The sequence below is a fragment of the Mixophyes fleayi genome, chromosome 4 (genome assembly GCF_038048845.1).
Source record: "Mixophyes fleayi isolate aMixFle1 chromosome 4, aMixFle1.hap1, whole genome shotgun sequence".
NCBI classification, from domain to species: Eukaryota; Metazoa; Chordata; class Amphibia; order Anura; family Limnodynastidae; genus Mixophyes; species Mixophyes fleayi.
Genome location: NC_134405.1, coordinates 554,663 through 573,447, shown reverse-complemented (window position 1 = coordinate 573,447; position 18,785 = coordinate 554,663). Strand labels below are relative to the sequence as shown.

The 18,785-nt window shown below is 44.7% G+C and overlaps 2 protein-coding genes across 8 annotated transcripts in view; one reads left to right on the top strand and one right to left on the bottom strand.

Annotated features, from left to right (window-relative positions):
* Positions 1-1,685, top strand: part of ACAP1 (ArfGAP with coiled-coil, ankyrin repeat and PH domains 1) — a 167,851-nt gene extending 166,166 nt beyond the window's left edge. For both annotated transcript variants that reach the window (XM_075206092.1, XM_075206093.1), the window contains one exon: positions 1,211-1,685. In XM_075206092.1, the coding sequence (XP_075062193.1) occupies positions 1,211-1,317 (107 nt within the window). In that variant the 3' untranslated portion in view covers positions 1,318-1,685. The remainder of the gene's footprint in view (positions 1-1,210) is intronic.
* SLC16A13 (solute carrier family 16 member 13) overlaps positions 1,405-18,785 on the bottom strand; it is a 50,399-nt gene continuing 33,018 nt past the window's right edge. For all 6 annotated transcript variants that reach the window (XM_075206096.1, XM_075206094.1, XM_075206095.1 and 3 more), the window contains 3 exons: positions 5,279-5,422; positions 4,237-4,971; positions 1,405-1,902 (listed from right to left, as the gene is read on the bottom strand). In XM_075206096.1, the coding sequence (XP_075062197.1) occupies positions 1,439-1,902; positions 4,237-4,971; positions 5,279-5,422 (1,343 nt within the window). In that variant the 3' untranslated portion in view covers positions 1,405-1,438. The remainder of the gene's footprint in view (positions 1,903-4,236; positions 4,972-5,278; positions 5,423-18,785) is intronic.

Below are 18,785 nucleotides of genomic sequence, written 5' to 3'. Positions count from 1 at the left end.
AGAATAAGCAGGGGAGCGTGTCACTGTGTGTAGAATAAGCAGGGGAGCGTGTCACTGTGTAGAATAAGAAGGGGAGTGTGTCACTGTGTAGAATAAGCAGGGGAGTGTGTCACTGTGTAGAATAAGAAGGGGAGTGTGTCACTGTGTGTAGAATAAGCAGGGGAGTGTGTCACTGTGTGTAGAATAAGCAGCGTAGTGTGTCACTGTGTGTAGAATATGCAGGGGAGTGTGTCACTGTGTAGAATAAGCAGGGGAGTGTGTCACTGCGTAGAATAAGCAGGGGAGCGTGTCACTGTGTGTAGAATAAGCAGGGGAGCGTGTCACTGTGTGTAGAATAAGCAGGGGAGTGTGTCACTGTGTAGAATAAGAAGTGGAGTGTGTCACTGTGTGTAGAATAGGCAGTGGAGTGTGTCACTGTGTAGAATAAGAAAGGGAGTGTATTACTGTGTAGAATAAGCAGGGGAGTGTGTCACTGTGTGTAGCATAAGCAGAGGAGTGTATCACTGTGTGTAGAATAAGCAGGGGAGCGTGTTACTGTGTGTAGAATAAGCAGGGGAGCGTGTTACTGTGTTTAGACTAAGCAGGGGAGTGTGTCACTGTGTGTAGACTAAGCAGGGGAGTGTGTCACTGTGTGTAGAATAAGCAGGGGAGTGGGTCACTGTGTGTAGAATAAGCAGGGGAGTGTTTAACTGTGTGTAGAATAAGCAGGGGAGTGTGTCACTGTGTGTAGCATAAGCAGAGGAGTGTATCACTGTGTGTAGAATAATCAGGGGAGCGTGTTACTGTGTGTAGAATAAGCAGGGGAGCGTGTCACTGTGTGTAGAATAAGCAGGGGAGTGTGTTCCTGTGTAGAATAAGAAAGGGAGTGTATCACTGTGTAGAATAAGCAGTGGAGTGTGTCACTGTGTCACTGTGTGTGCAATAAGCAGGGGTGTGTGTCACTGTGTGTAGAATAAGCAGGGGAGTGGGTCACTGTGTGTAGAATAAGCAGGGGAGTGTCTCTGTGTGTAGAATAAGCAGGGGAGTGTCTCTGTGTGTAGGTTGAGTGTCGACAAATGTATGTGTGTGGTCATGTTCTGACTGCAGTAAGAGGTCCAGTCACTGAACATAAGACGGACAGTCCAACATGGCTTTCTCAAACTGTCGTTTTCTATGTGATTGTTTACTGTGATGTCTAGATGTCTCTGATATTGTCTCTTTCACCCTATAGGAGATGAGACGTATTTGGACATATTTCGGGACTTTTCTCTGATGGCATCAGATGCTCCAGAAAAGTTATCCCGGCGAAGCTGCGATTTGCGGCTGACCACTCTGTGAGACAACTGTGCTGTAGCTCTCCACTGCGCAAACGGGGCCTGACTTGGGGATTGCGTCAACTGGACAGCTGCAAACCAACGAACTTCAGGCATTTTATGAAATAGACTTTTTATTGATGACATCATAGCACTGTGTTAGAGAGTTGTGGTGACATCACAATGCAAGGGGCAGAGATGTGATGTTGTAGCAGTTGTGGAGGCTTGTCTGAGATAACTGTTGTAAGACTCGTGTCCCCATTGATGCGAATTTCTTGTCTGCTCTGATGTGTTGGAACCTCATTCTGCTCTAGTCTGTCTTCCAGTGGGCTACATTGGCATGAGGGAAGGTCTGTTCCTTTCCTATGGTTGGACTCCACCACACTGTACTTAGAACTGCTGGTACCAGTGCTCTGCACAAAGTCCTGTTTGGCTGGTGATGATTTTGTTTCAGTGACGGAGATCCTTTGTGTCCTGGTTTCTGATTGGTCGGTTCTGTTCCTGCAGCAGATTCCAGGGAGAGTGAGGATGATGAGTGCTCCGAGGAAGAGGAAAGCACCGGAGATGATAAAAGACAGAGAGAAGTCACCAGTCAGATCACACAGCCACCCTGTAAGAGAGATGGAGCATCTATAATCTCCTGGATGTTATATGCAATATTCCGTGACATCATAGTGATGTCATAGCACCCACTGTATATAAACTGGAAATCTTAGGACGGCATTTAATGGGCAACAAGGAAATGTGTATGAACCATATTTATATGTAATCGCCAGCCTCACCCTCTTTCTTTTGTACAGATAATAAAACACTTGTTTAATCTTAGAATAAGTTTCTCCGTAATGATTTGCACTTCACCGCATATTATCAGCACATAAAACCAGGATAAAGAGAGGGGGGATATCACACCCAGCAACAAAACATTTGCATGTCCCTCTCCTTATAATCTATGTATCTGTGTGGTTACTGTCAAATTACCATTTCCTCTCCGAACATTTATAACAGGAGGATCACTCTAAAAGATGATGAGTGGGAGGTACCTACTTTAATCAGGTGAGGGCTAGGTATCTGCAGTCTTCCCACTTCAGGTACTCTGCTGTGACCCCTCTCCTCATAGTGTCTTTGCTGTTCCCCCACTCCTGGCAGGGTCCCTGCCATCTCCCTTTCTTGGTAATTTATCTGCCATCTCCCTTTCTTGGTAATTTATCTTCCATCTCCCTTTCTTGGTAATTTATCTGCCATCTTTCCACTCTTGGTAATTTATCTGCCATCTGCCCACTCTTGGTATTTATCTGCCATCTCCCCACTCTTGGTATTTATCTGCCATCTGCCCACTCTTGGTATTTATCTGCCATCTCCCCACTCTTGGTAATTTATCTGCCATCTCCCTTTCTTGGTAATTTATCTGCCATCTCCCTTTCTTGGTAATTTATCTGCCATCTCCCCACTCTTGGTATTTATCTGCCATCTGCCCACTCTTGGTATTTATCTGCCATCTGCCCACTCTTGGTATTTATCTGCTGTCTCTCCACTCTTGGTAAATTATCTGCCATCTGCCCACTCTTGGTATTTATCTGCCATCTCCCCACTCTTGGTATTTATCTGCCATCTGCCCACTCTTGGTATTTATCTGCCATCTGCCCACTCTTGGTATTTATCTGCCATCCCCCACTCTTGGTATTTATCTGCCATCTGCCCACTCTTGGTATTTATCTGCCATCTCCCCACTCTTGGTATTTATCTGCCATCTCTTGGTATTTATCTGCCATCTGCCCACTCTTGGTATTTATCTGCCATCTGTCCACTCTTGGTATTTATCTGCCGTCTCTCCACTCTTGGTATTTATCTGCCATCTGCCCACTCTTGGTATTTATCTGCCATCTCTCCACTCTTGGTAATTTATCTGCCATCTCCCTTTCTTGGTATTTATCTGCCATCTGCCCACTCTTGGTATTTATCTGCCATCTGCCCACTCTTGGTATTTATCTGCCATCTCCCCACTCTTGGTATTTATCTGCCATCTGCCCACTCTTGGTATTTATCTGCCATCTGCCCACTCTTGGTATTTATCTGCCATCTGCCCACTCTTGGTATTTATCTGCCATCTGTCCACTCTTGGTAATTTATCTGCCATCTCCCTTTCTTGGTATTTATCTGCCATCTCCCCACTCTTGGTAATTTATCTGCCATCTGCCCACTTTTGGTATTTATCTGCCATCTCTCCACTCTTGGTAATTTATCTGCCATCTGCCCACTCTTGGTATTTATCTGCCATCTGTCCACTCTTGGTAATTTATCTGCCATCTTCCCACTCTTGGTATTTATCTGCCATCTGTCCACTCTTGGTATTTATCTGCCATCTGCCCACTCTTGGTAATTTATCTGCCATCTCCCCACTCTTGGTAATTTATCTGCCATCTCCCTTTCTTGGTAATTTATCTGCCATCTGCCCACTCTTGGTATTTATCTGCCATCTGCCCACTCTTGGTAATTTATCTGCCATCTGTCCACTCTTGGTAATTTATCTGCCATCTGTCCACTCTTGGTAATTTATCTGCCATCTGTCCACTCTTGGTAATTTATCTGCCATCTCCCCACTCTTGGTAATTTATCTGCCATCTCCCTTTCTTGGTAATTTATCTGCCATCTGCCCACTCTTGGTAATTTATCTGCTGTCTCTCCACTCTTGTTATTTATCTGCCATCTGCCCACTCTTGGTAATTTATCTGCTGTCTCTCCACTCTTGGTAGGGTTTCTGCCATCTCCCCACTCCTGGCAGGTTCCCTGCTCTCTCCCAACTCTTGGTAATTTATCTGTCGTCCCTCCACTCTTGGTAGGGCCACTGCCACCTGGCCAATCCTGGAAGTGTATCTGCCATCTCTCCAGTCCTTTCAATCTCCTTGCTGTCTCCACCACTTGTATTAACAAATTATAGATGTCTCACCTGATATCGGAGCTCCAAGCAGGCCTCCCACACTCTCCAACATTTGCAGCAGTCCAAGGGCAGGAAGAACTCTTTCACCCCCAACCACCCACGGGAGGGCAGAGAATACCCCAGGGGTAAGTGCACCAGCACAAAAGCCAAATGCAACTGCAGCCACACCCATCTCAACCTCTTTAACCGCAAAGGGGAGAAGTCCGAGGACCCCTGCAGCAACTCCTGTCCAAAAGCTGAGAAGGAGCATTGTGCGCTTTGGTATGAGATCAGACAACCAACCAGCAAATAGACGCCCACCAACATCTGCAATGCCAACTAGAGCCATTAACAAAGCTGCCTGACGTTCCCCAACACCTTTCGCCCGCATATGAGCAACCAGATGAGTAAAGGGCACAAAGTAACCAGCATTGATCAATGTTATTGCCAAACAGTAACGCATAAAGGTCCAATCACAAAGCAGTTCCCATCCCCACAAAAATGAGCGAGGGTGACGAGGTGGATCCTCGCTGGGTGCACGGAGCAGAGCTCCACAAGGTACAGAATGTAGTGCCACCCCAGACAGCAAGAGCATGGCGCCCCGCCATGAGTACACTTCCACCAGGTATTGCAGGAGGGGCGTAAGGGCAAATGAGAAGACACCAGCACCAGTCAGCACAAATCCTGTAGCTAGTGACCGCCTGCGAGAAAAGTAGCATGTGACAGCGGCCATCGAGGGGGCAAATATCAAAGCCCATCCAAGTCCTGCAGGGAAAGATACACAACGTTACCTCTAATCCATGGAGAATGAAGAGAAATATTCTTACACTGTAATGGGCACAGATGGGAGTTTGAGTCTGTCCCTCCCCCTGCAGGGTGACACAGTCGGATGGAAGCTATGGTTCTAACCCTCTCTCTGCAAAGTGATCTTGACACATGGGAGTTATATGTCCGTTCCTTCCCCTGCAGGGTGACTTTATGCTAAAGACAGTAGGGAGCAATCATTAATACACTCCCAATGTTGGGTAACCCGCACAGAAAAGTTACTTTTAAAACAGGAGACAAGAGTTACCTGAGACCCCTCCGATGCTCAAGTAAAGCTGGTATAGGTCAGTGGAGAAAGAGGCAAGGAACATCCCAAGGGATGAGAGAAGCCCTCCTAGGATGACAACAGGACGAGAGCCAAACTGAAGGGTAAGTGCACAGCCGACAGGACCTGGAGAAAGACAATAGAATTGTGACTCCAAGGTGTGCTGGGATAGAACCTGGCTCAGCACAGTGTAGATCCCACTCTGTGTCCCATAGTCCATGTTCGCAGGAGTCACAAGTTCTAGACATTGCTAATTTCCTGAACCCTCTTCTACTGGTAGATCTTATAAATTTATCTGCCCTAACCTTCAACTACCACAACTGCACCAATACATCATACCTTAATCCAACATTATCTACAACTGCCCCAATAGCCCAACACCTTAATTCAACTTTATCTAAAACAGTCCCAATATCCTCACCCAACTATATCTACATCTGCCCAATATCCTACCCCAAGCTTATCTACAACTGCCCCAATATCCTACCCCAAGCTTATCTACAACTGCCCCAATATCCTACCCCAAGCTTATCTACAACTGCCCCAATATCCTACCCCAAGCTTATCTACAACTGCCCCACTATCCTACCCCAAGCTTATCTACAACTGCCCCAATATCCTACCCCAAGCTTATCTACAACTGCCCCAATATCCTACCCCAAGCTTATCTACAACTGCCCCAATATCCTACCCCAAGCTTATCTACAACTGCCCCAATATCCTACCCCAAGCTTATCTACAACTGCCCCAGGAGCCATTGTTACTATCCCTGTAGGGATCTTGTACCAGCAGCTGACTGCACAATTCCTCATGACATACCTCTATGACCACTGGCACCATCTCCCTTTTTCCTTCTTAATCCAGATATCTACATTTTACAAACAGGGATAGATGAAGCCATTTATTCATTGCTATAAATTTAGAGTTTGTTTGATTCAAGGGTACAAACCTGATGACCTATGAACTCTGCATCCCCCTCATCTTGATCTATATTATATATTCCAATTATACACACATAATATGTCTGTAAAATAATCATGAATGCTTTGCAATCTGATCCTTACTGTTGCCATTGTTCTTCCATTGGGAGATATGTTTTTACCGTGCGCTTTACACTCATCATCTCCCACATTAACTATTACTATTTCTACCTTACTGGTCTTCCCTGAACCAGACTCTCCCACTACAATGTGCTGAGAATGCAGCGACTTTTCCTTGTAAATCGTTCTACCGCTGCTGCTCCGCTCTGTCAGTCTCTATTTTGGTTTCCTGTTTTTTTTTTGTACAGAATCCAATCTAAAATACTTCTACAAACTTACAAGGCACAGAATCATCCATCTCTTTGTCTGATAATATCTCCAATCTCTGTTCTGCGTCTCTCATCCACCCTCATTACCGGCTCCCATTCCCAGGTACAGGTCTCAGGCTGCTCCCACTCTGTGGCATTTCCTTCCTCGTACAACAAGACTTTCCCCAGCTCCAAACCTTCCAGCGTCCCCTCAGAACTCATCTCTTCATGCAGCTTATCAAATCCCCAAAGCACCCTTACTCCCGAGGCAATCTACTCTATTACCCCCCTACAGAGCTCACACAACCTTACAGCATTGTTGTGTGACTGGATCATATAACCCCCTTACTCCCGAGGCAATCTACTCTATTACCCCCCTACAGAGCTCACACAACCTTACAGCATTGTTGTGTGACTGGATCATATAACCCTCTTACTCCCGAGGCAATCTACTCTATTACCCCCCTACAGAGCTCACACAACCTTACAGCATTGTTGTGTGACTGGATCATATAACCCCCTTACTCCTGAGGCAATCTACTCTATTACCCCCCTCTACAGAGCTCACACAACCTTACAGCATTGTTGTGTGACTGGATCATATAACCCCCTTACTCCCGAGGCAATCTACTCTATTACCCCCCTCTACAGAGCTCACACAACCTTACAGCATTGTTGTGTGACTGGATCATATAACCCTCTTACTCCCGAGGCAATCTACTCTATTACCCCTCTACAGAGCTCACACAACCTTACAGCATTGTTGTGTGACTGGATCATATAACCCCCTTACTCCCGAGGCAATCTACTCTATTACCCACCTACAGAGCTCACACAACCTTACAGCATTGTTGTGTGACTGGATCATATAACCCTCTTACTCCCGAGGCAATCTACTCTATTACCCCCCTACAGAGCTCACACAACCTTACAGCATTGTTGTGTGACTGGATCATATAACCCCCTTACTCCCGAGGCAATCTACTCTATTACCCCTCTACAGAGCTCACACAACCTTACAGCATTGTTGTGTGACTGGATCATATAACCCTCTTACTCCCGAGGCAATCTACTCTATTACCCCCCTCTACAGAGCTCACACAACCTTACAGCATTGTTGTGTGACTGGATCATATAACCCTCTTACTCCCGAGGCAATCTACTCTATTACCCCCCTCTACAGAGCTCACACAACCTTACAGCATTGTTGTGTGACTGGATCATATAACCCTCTTACTCCTGAGGCAATCTACTCTATTACCCCCCTCTACAGAGCTCACACAACCTTACAGCATTGTTGTGTGACTGGATCATATAATCCCCTTACTCCCGAGGCAATCTACTCTATTACCCCCCTCTACAGAGCTCACACAACCTTACAGCATTGTTGTGTGACTGGATCATATAACCCTCTTACTCCCGAGGCAATCTACTCTATTACCCCCCTACAGAGCTCACACAACCTTACAGCATTGTTGTGTGACTGGATCATATAACCCCCTTACTCCCGAGGCAATCTACTCTATTACCCCCCTCTACAGAGCTCACACAACCTTACAGCATTGTTGTGTGACTGGATCATATAACCCCCTTACTCCCGAGGCAATCTACTCTATTACCCCTCTACAGAGCTCACACAACCTTACAGCATTGTTGTGTGACTGGATCATATAACCCCCTTACTCCCGAGGAAATCTACTCTATTACCCCTCTACAGAGCTCACACAACCTTACAGCATTGTTGTGTGACTGGATCATATAACCCCCTTACTCCTGAGGCAATCTACTCTATTACCCCCCTACAGAGCTCACACAACCTTACAGCATTGTTGTGTGACTGGATCATATAACCCTCTTACTCCCGAGGCAATCTACTCTATTACCCCCCTACAGAGCTCACACAACCTTACAGCATTGTTGTGTGACTGGATCATATAACCCTCTTACTCCCGAGGAAATCTACTCTATTACCCCCCTCTACAGAGCTCACACAACCTTACAGCATTGTTGTGTGACTGGATCATATAACCCTCTTACTCCCGAGGCAATCTACTCTATTACCCCCCTCTACAGAGCTCCCACAACCTTACAGCATTGTTGTGTGACTGGATCATATAACCCTCTTACTCCCGAGGCAATCTACTCTATTACCCCCCTCTACAGAGCTCACACAACCTTACAGCATTGTTGTGTGACTGGATCATATAACCCTCTTACTCCCGAAGCAATCTACTCTATTACCCCCCTCTACAGAGCTCACACAACCTTACAGCATTGTTGTGTGACTGGATCATATAACCCTCTTACTCCCGAGGCAATCTACTCTATTACCCCCCTCTACAGAGCTCACACAACCTTACAGCATTGTTGTGTGACTGGATCATATAACCCCCTTACTCCCGAGGCAATCTACTCTATTACCCCCCTCTACAGAGCTCACACAACCTTACAGCATTGTTGTGTGACTGGATCATATAACCCCCTTACTCCCGAGGCAATCTACTCTATTACCCCCCTCTACAGAGCTCACACAACCTTACAGCACTGTTGTGTGACTGGATCATATAACCCCCTTACTCCCGAGGCAATCTACTCTATTACCCCCCTCTACAGAGCTCACACAACCTTACAGCATTGTTGTGTGACTGGATCATATAACCCCCTAACTCCTGAGGAAATCTACTCTATTACCCCCCTACAGAGCTCACACAACCTTACAGCACTGTTGTGTGACTGGATCATATAACCCCCTTACTCCCGAGGCAATCTACTCTATTACCCCCCTCTACAGAGCTCACACAACCTTACAGCATTGTTGTGTGACTGGATCATATAACCCCCTTACTCCTGAGGAAATCTACTCTATTACCCACCTACAGAGCTCACACAACCTTACAGCATTGTTGTGTGACTGGATCATATAACCCTCTTACTCCCGAGGAAATCTACTCTATTACCCCTCTACAGAGCTCACACAACCTTACAGCATTGTTGTGTGACTGGATCATATAACCCCCTTACTCCCGAGGCAATCTACTCTATTACCCCCCTCTACAGAGCTCACACAACCTTACAGCATTGTTGTGTGACTGGATCATATAACCCTCTTACTCCCGAGGCAATCTACTCTATTACCCCCCTCTACAGAGCTCACACAACCTTACAGCATTGTTGTGTGACTGGATCATATAACCCCCTTACTCCCGAGGCAATCTACTCTATTACCCCCCTCTACAGAGCTCACACAACCTTACAGCATTGTTGTGTGACTGGATCATATAACCCTCTTACTCCCGAGGCAATCTACTCTATTACCCCCCTCTACAGAGCTCACACAACCTTACAGCATTGTTGTGTGACTGGATCATATAACCCCCTTACTTCCGAGGCAATCTACTCTATTACCCCCCTCTACAGAGCTCACACAACCTTACAGCATTGTTGTGTGACTGGATCATATAACCCCCTTACTCCTGAGGAAATCTACTCTATTACCCCCCTACAGAGCTCACACAACCTTACAGCACTGTTGTGTGACTGGATCATATAACCCCCTTACTCCCGAGGCAATCTACTCTATTACCCCCCTCTACAGAGCTCACACAACCTTACAGCATTGTTGTGTGACTGGATCATATAACCCCCTTACTCCTGAGGAAATCTACTCTATTACCCACCTACAGAGCTCACACAACCTTACAGCATTGTTGTGTGACTGGATCATATAACCCCCTTACTCCCGAGGCAATCTACTCTATTACCCCCCTCTACAGAGCTCACACAACCTTACAGCATTGTTGTGTGACTGGATCATATAACCCTCTTACTCCCGAGGCAATCTACTCTATTACCCCCCTCTACAGAGCTCACACAACCTTACAGCATTGTTGTGTGACTGGATCATATAACCCCCTTACTCCCGAGGCAATCTACTCTATTACCCCCCTCTACAGAGCTCACACAACCTTACAGCATTGTTGTGTGACTGGATCATATAACCCCCTTACTCCTGAGGAAATCTACTCTATTACCCCCCTACAGAGCTCACACAACCTTACAGCACTGTTGTGTGACTGGATCATATAACCCCCTTACTCCCGAGGCAATCTACTCTATTACCCCCCTCTACAGAGCTCACACAACCTTACAGCATTGTTGTGTGACTGGATCATATAACCCCCTTACTCCTGAGGAAATCTACTCTATTACCCACCTACAGAGCTCACACAACCTTACAGCATTGTTGTGTGACTGGATCATATAACCCCCTTACTCCCGAGGCAATCTACTCTATTACCCCCCTCTACAGAGCTCACACAACCTTACAGCATTGTTGTGTGACTGGATCATATAACCCCCTTACTCCCGAGGCAATCTACTCTATTACCCCCCTCTACAGAGCTCACACAACCTTACAGCATTGTTGTGTGACTGGATCATATAACCCTCTTATTCCCGAGGCAATCTACTCTATTACCCCCCTACAGAGCTCACACAACCTTACAGCATTGTTGTGTGACTGGATCATATAACCCTCTTATTCCCGAGGCAATCTACTCTATTACCCCCCTACAGAGCTCACACAACCTTACAGCACTGTTGTGTGACTGGATCATATAACCCCCTTACTCCTGAGGCAATCTACTCTATTACCCCCCTACAGAGCTCACACAACCTTACAGCACTGTTGTGTGACTGGATCATATAACCCTCTTACTCCCGAGGAAATCTACTCTATTACCCCTCTACAGAGCTCACACAACCTTACAGCATTGTTGTGTGACTGGATCATATAACCCCCTTACTCCCGAGGCAATCTACTCTATTACCCCCCTCTACAGAGCTCACACAACCTTACAGCACTGTTGTGTGACTGGATCATATAACCCTCTTACTCCCGAGGCAATCTACTCTATTACCCCCCTCTACAGAGCTCACACAACCTTACAGCATTGTTGTGTGACTGGATCATATAACCCCCTTACTCCCGAGGCAATCTACTCTATTACCCCCCTCTACAGAGCTCACACAACCTTACAGCATTGTTGTGTGACTGGATCATATAACCCTCTTACTCCCGAGGCAATCTACTCTATTACCCCCCTCTACAGAGCTCACACAACCTTACAGCATTGTTGTGTGACTGGATCATATAACCCCCTTACTCCCGAGGCAATCTACTCTATTACCCCCCTCTACAGAGCCCACACAACCTTACAGCACTGTTGTGTGACTGGATCATATAACCCCCTTACTCCCGAGGCAATCTACTCTATTACCCCCCTACAGAGCTCACACAACCTTACAGCATTGTTGTGTGACTGGATCATATAACCCTCTTACTCCCGAGGCAATCTACTCTATTACCCCCCTCTACAGAGCTCACACAACCTTACAGCATTGTTGTGTGACTGGATCATATAACCCCCTTACTCCCGAGGCAATCTACTCTATTACCCCCCTCTACAGAGCTCACACAACCTTACAGCATTGTTGTGTGACTGGATCATATAACCCTCTTACTCCCGAGGAAATCTACTCTATTACCCCCCTCTACAGAGCTCACACAACCTTACAGCATTGTTGTGTGACTGGATCATATAACCCTCTTACTCCCGAGGCAATCTACTCTATTACCCCCCTCTACAGAGCTCCCACAACCTTACAGCATTGTTGTGTGACTGGATCATATAACCCTCTTACTCCCGAGGCAATCTACTCTATTACCCCCCTCTACAGAGCTCACACAACCTTACAGCATTGTTGTGTGACTGGATCATATAACCCTCTTACTCCCGAGGCAATCTACTCTATTACCCCCCTCTACAGAGCTCACACAACCTTACAGCATTGTTGTGTGACTGGATCATATAACCCCCTTACTCCCGAGGCAATCTACTCTATTACCCCCCTCTACAGAGCCCACACAACCTTACAGCACTGTTGTGTGACTGGATCATATAACCCCCTTACTCCCGAGGCAATCTACTCTATTACCCCCCTCTACAGAGCTCACACAACCTTACAGCATTGTTGTGTGACTGGATCATATAACCCTCTTACTCCCGAGGCAATCTACTCTATTACCCCCCTCTACAGAGCTCACACAACCTTACAGCATTGTTGTGTGACTGGATCATATAACCCCCTTACTCCCGAGGCAATCTACTCTATTACCCCCCTCTACAGAGCTCACACAACCTTACAGCATTGTTGTGTGACTGGATCATATAACCCCCTTACTCCCGAGGCAATCTACTCTATTACCCCCCTACAGAGCTCACACAACCTTACAGCATTGTTGTGTGACTGGATCATATAACCCCCTTACTCCCGAGGCAATCTACTCTATTACCCCCCTCTACAGAGCTCACACAACCTTACATTTATTATCTTTCTATATTAAAAACCCTCTGACCCCCAGACAAAAATGACTGAGTGACTGGATCACACAGCACCACTAAGCACCCATCACAATCTGGCTGGACCAATATGGAATATGCTTATTTCCTTACAGACTGTAAGCTGAGAGTAGCGCCCTCCTTCCTCTCTCTGTCTGTAATACCCAGTCCTGTTTTATTACTGTGTTTCTTCCCAATTATAAAGTGCAAAGGGATATGTCTGCGCTACTTATGTAAATGTCAGGGCCTTAACTAGGGCTGTGCCATAGGGGCGAACGCTGAAGGGGGGCGCAATTTAGGTATATTTTAGGTTAATTTAGTTAAAATTGAGGGCTGGGGGGCGGCATTTGTCTTTCCCGCCCCAGGCGCTAGAATTATAAGTTACGGCTCTGGTAAATGTTAATACTGGGTTGGAAAAGGTGATATTATAAGTCTCTAGCTTGATTCTCATTGCTTCCGAGGTTGCAGTCATTGGGTGAATGGCTCACATCAATCCATGGTAATAAATGCATTGAGTTTGGTCAGCATACGTTTCGAGAGGGGATTCCAAATGTTTGATTTTGGAACAAAGCAAAAACAAAACAAAAACAAACTTGCTGAACTAAAGCAGCAACAGACACGTTTTTGTAGTTAGATTGTGTGACTGTAAATAAGGAGTTTGGTTAAGTGACAGGGTGTAAGGTGTAATCTAATAACTGGTGCAGAAGCCGCTACTGAGAGGCGCTTGCTCCACTGTTTCCACTGCCAGTTTTATTGACGGTTTTCTGGAAATTTGACCCTGATCGGGAAATTTTGTCAAAACCTGGTAAGTCTAACTTATTAGAAATATTCTTAAGCTTAACTTTTAATTTCTCTAAAAAATCATGGCCAACGACGACATGGCGGTGCATGAGCAGGGGATATCTTCCCAAATGTAAAGCATGAAAATTACATGAAGAGAAGTAGTACTGTGCACTAAAACTATATATATATATATATATGGCATTGAAATAACAAGCAGAAGTGGCACCATGCAGTATCCAAATGTACAACACGGAAATGACAGCATAGCAAAACAATTCAGAGTTGCATAGATAACAGACATTAGGCCGTAGTGCTGTATTCAGATACGAACACTAGAATTAGAACCATAAAATGTACATGAATGTAATAAAATGTTACATAAAGAATAAAGTAATCTGCAGATTAATGTGATCACTGATGTACATACATCTGACCACATTTCACTCTACTAATATTAATCTCCTCACACTCAATTCAAAAAAAGTATTAAAAATCAGACTGCAGATTTTACTTTCTGTATTGTCCATGTCAGACAAACACTAGAGCACTAGATACAAAAATAAAACAAAAGAGACAAAAGTGATGGCGCCATTTTGTTGAGGGCAATGTTCATGTAAACCTATGCAGATGCCCATGGAAATCTTTCCTAGGCTGCAATGTGTTATAGTAAATTTAATATAATACTAACTGGGAAGTTCCATGATTAGAGAAAGGGGGGTCTCTGGGTAACTGGAGCCCCCCCCCAATGCATCCCTGCTATCTACTGTTATCTGTAGATACAAATCCCTCCTCTCATTCTCTTCTACTTGTGTTAGCCACATAGCAGTCAGCCAATTAAAGTGTTTGGATTGTCCATCATCATCATCAGCTATTTATATAGCGCCACTTATTCCGTAGCGCTGTACAGAGAACACTCTCACATCAGTCCCTGCCCCATTGGAGCTTACAGTCTAAATTTCCTAACACACACACAGAGATAAAGAGACTAAGGTCAATTTGATAGCAGCCAATTAACCTACCAGTATGTTTTTGGAGTGTGGGAGGAAACCGGAGCACCCGGAGGAAACTCACGCAAACATGGGGAGAACATACAAACTCCACACAGATAAGGCCATGATTGGGAATTGAACTCATGACCCCAGTGCTGTGAGGCAGAAGTGCTAACCACTTCGCCAACCATGCTGCCCATTGTCCAATGATTATACAGCGTGTTAGCCCATCTTACCATAGATAACCAAGTTTAATCCAGCAGGGAAGAAACCCTGTTGGCTGCTGACTCCCATCGTTTGATGCGGTATATGAAAGAACATGTGTAATCATCATTACCGGATCTGTATTCACGTTGAATATGCCTCAGAGAGGCATTGCCAATTTAAACACGTTCCAGCCAGGTATTGAGCCAGAAATGAACTGTCTAATCCACAGAAGATCTGAGAAAGTCAGATTGGTTGACAGTCTCACAATAGAACATTTGTAAGACTTAGAGCCCCTTTATCGTAGCTATCCTATAGCTAGGCCCAGTGCCTGAACAACCAGATCTATGTAATGTGGACACTGTTTGATCTTCAATGTCTCCTAGATTTCATGTTCTCCTCTGTATGGAAACGTAAAGTCTGCCCCATTTGATTTGCCTGGACCACACTCACATCTTCCTGCTTTTCTTCTGAATCCCTATCTCTTACGGCTTTTTGCATTTAGAATTTGTTCCTTCAGCACTTGCACATGTGCTCCACCCATCACTGAACTCTGTCAGCCGCTTTAACCTCTATAAAACATCTGACCAATTTCCAGATCTCATCTCTCTCCCTGGATTTCTCTTTGGTCTGTAAAGTAGTGAATATGCAGCCCTCCATTGGACTTCTCATCAGAAAGGGCTCTGTATACTAGACTTGGTACCAGATATGGCTCTGTATATTAGACTTGGTACCAGATATGGCTCTGTATATTAGACTTGGTACCAGATATGACTCTGTATATTAGACTTGGTACCAGATATGGCTCTGTATATTAGACTTGGTACCAGATATGACTCTGTATATTAGACTTGGTACCAGATATGGCTCTGTATACTAGACTTGGTACCAGAAATGGCTCTGTATATTAGACTTGGTACCAGATATGACTCTGTATACTAGACTTGGTACCAGATATGGCTCTGTATATTAGACTTGGTACCAGATATGGCTCTGTATACTAGACTTGGTACCAGAAATGGCTCTGTATATTAGACTTGGTACCAGATATGGCTCTGTATATTAGACTTGGTACCAGATATGGCTCTGTATATTAGACTTGGTACCAGATATGGCTCTGTATATTAGACTTGGTACCAGATATGGCTCTGTATATTAGACTTGGTACCAGATATGGCTCTGTATATTAGACTTGGTACCAGATATGGCTCTGTATATTAGACTTGGTACCAGATATGACTCTGTATATTAGACTTGGTACCAGATATGGCTCTGTATATTAGACTTGGTACCAGATATGGCTCTGTATATTAGACTTGGTACCAGATATGGCTCTGTATATTAGACTTGGTACCAGATATGGCTCTGTATATTAGACTTGGTACCAGATATGGCTCTGTATATTAGACTTGGTACCAGATATGACTCTGTATATTAGACTTGGTACCAGATATGGCTCTGTATATTAGACTTGGTACCAGATATGGCTCTGTATATTAGACTTGGTACCAGATATGGCTCTGTATATTAGACTTGGTACCAGATATGGCTCTGTATATTAGACTTGGTACCAGATATGGCTCTGTATATTAGACTTGGTACCAGATATGACTCTGTATATTAGACTTGGTACCAGATATGGCTCTTTATATTAGACTTGGTACCAGATATGGCTCTGTATATTAGACTTGGTACCAGATATGGCTCTGTATATTAGACTTGGTACCAGATATGGCTCTGTATATTAGACTTGGTACCAGATATGGCTCTTTATATTAGACTTGGTACCAGATATGACTCTGTATATTAGACTTGGTACCAGATATGGCTCTGTATATTAGACTTGGTACCAGATATGGCTCTTTATATTAGACTTGGCACCAGATATGGCTCTGTATATTAGACTTGGTACCAGATATGGCTCTGTATATTAGACTTGGTACCAGATATGGCTCTTTATATTAGACTTGGTACCAGATATGACTCTGTATATTAGACTTGGTACCAGATATGGCTCTGTATATTAGACTTGGTACCAGATATGGCTCTGTATATTAGACTTGGCACCAGATATGACTCTGTATATTAGACTTGGTACCAGATATGGCTCTGTATATTAGACTTGGCATCAGATATGACTCTGTATATTAGACTTGGCACCAGATATGGCTCTGTATATTAGACTTGGCACCAGATATGACTCTGTATATTAGACTTGGTACCAGATATGGCTCTGTATATTAGACTTGGTACCAGATATGGCTCTTTATATTAGACTTGGCATCAGATATGACTCTGTATATTAGACTTGGCACCAGATATGGCTCTGTATATTTTAGACTTTATTTTTAACAAATTTGTCAAGGCCTGCTCACATTGTAAGTGCCTTTTAGAACACACCCTACTAGTTGCTCATTAAGAGAAATAAACATTCAGCTCTGGTTTAGTACAAGGCGGTGTCTGTGAGGCATTGAGGGAAACTTGCAGATATGATCTGTAATAGGACCTACTGATCCCTTTGTAATGCAGCCACAAAACCTCCAACAGCATCGGAAGAGGGGATAAGAGTTAAAAAAAGAAAGAATGAACAATAACCAAGAGATTGTGGATGATTTGTGCACTGCTTGGTTTGTGCATGAGATGTACATAATTTAGCTGCGATGTGGTATACGCTACGTGGCTGTCAATGAATGAGCCATGTGAACTGTTACCCCAGTATTTACCATATAGTGGGCCCCATGATTTCTGTCTATTGCCACCATCTGTAGCTGGAACACTTTAGGAGGCAGTCACTCAAGCACCATTAGAAAATAATGGCCTTCTACTGAAATATATGACAACGTGTAATATATAATCAATATGGGTGCTGTTGGGGTATAATGTTGGGGTATAATGTTGGGGTTGGGGTATAATGTTGCTGTTGGGGTATAATGTTGGGGTTGGGGTATAATGTATGTATTATAATCATAGAGCACCACAATATTCTGCAGCACTGTACATGGGGAATTATGCATTATACATTAAGAATAGTTGCGCAGGAAGCAAAATAGTGAACTACTTAAATAACAAAAATACTAAAACATAAAGCATAATATGGAACATACAAGACATAATGAGAAGAACGAACTACTTGACAAGATAGGAACCGAAAAGAAGAGAGGAGGACAGGAGACCCTGCGCCTGAGAGCTTACAATCTAATGGGTAAGAGTGAGACTAACAACTTGAGGGGCAGGTACAACGCAGAGCTGAGGGAGAGTTTGATTGGATGTGGGATATCATCCCATAGGTGGATAGCAGTATAAAAGAAATCATGGAAGGAGTGGGAGGTGGTAACCATTGGGAGTTCAGGTGCAGGAGTGGAGGTGTGGGATGGCGGGTGTGTATAATTAGAGTATGAGAAGCTAGTGTAGGGATGAACAGAGTAGGGAAGTAGGATTGGTCATTTTTGCAAGGGCAGGCCCTGTGATGTGATGGGGATGGGAATCTGGCTGCCGATGGTCAAGGAGGGAGTGAGAGAGAATGGAAAACGTTTGTGAGGTGGTTATAAACATGCCTAGGGTGTTCTTAAAGAAGCAGGGAAGATACTGGAGAGAGAGAGAGGTTGAAGAGGTGTAACTAGATCCAATTAGACATTAAGGGGGACAGGGAAAAGAAGATGACAGGTTATGGGATCAGGGGCAGGTTGAGAGCAGAAAGGAAGACAGGAGCACAAAGACCTCATCCCCAGTTACAAGGTAGAATATTCTGAGGGTGTAGAGGGAAGTAGGGAATGGGGTGGGTAAGGCAAGTGGAGGCTGATGGGAGGTGGTATCCTAATGGATTA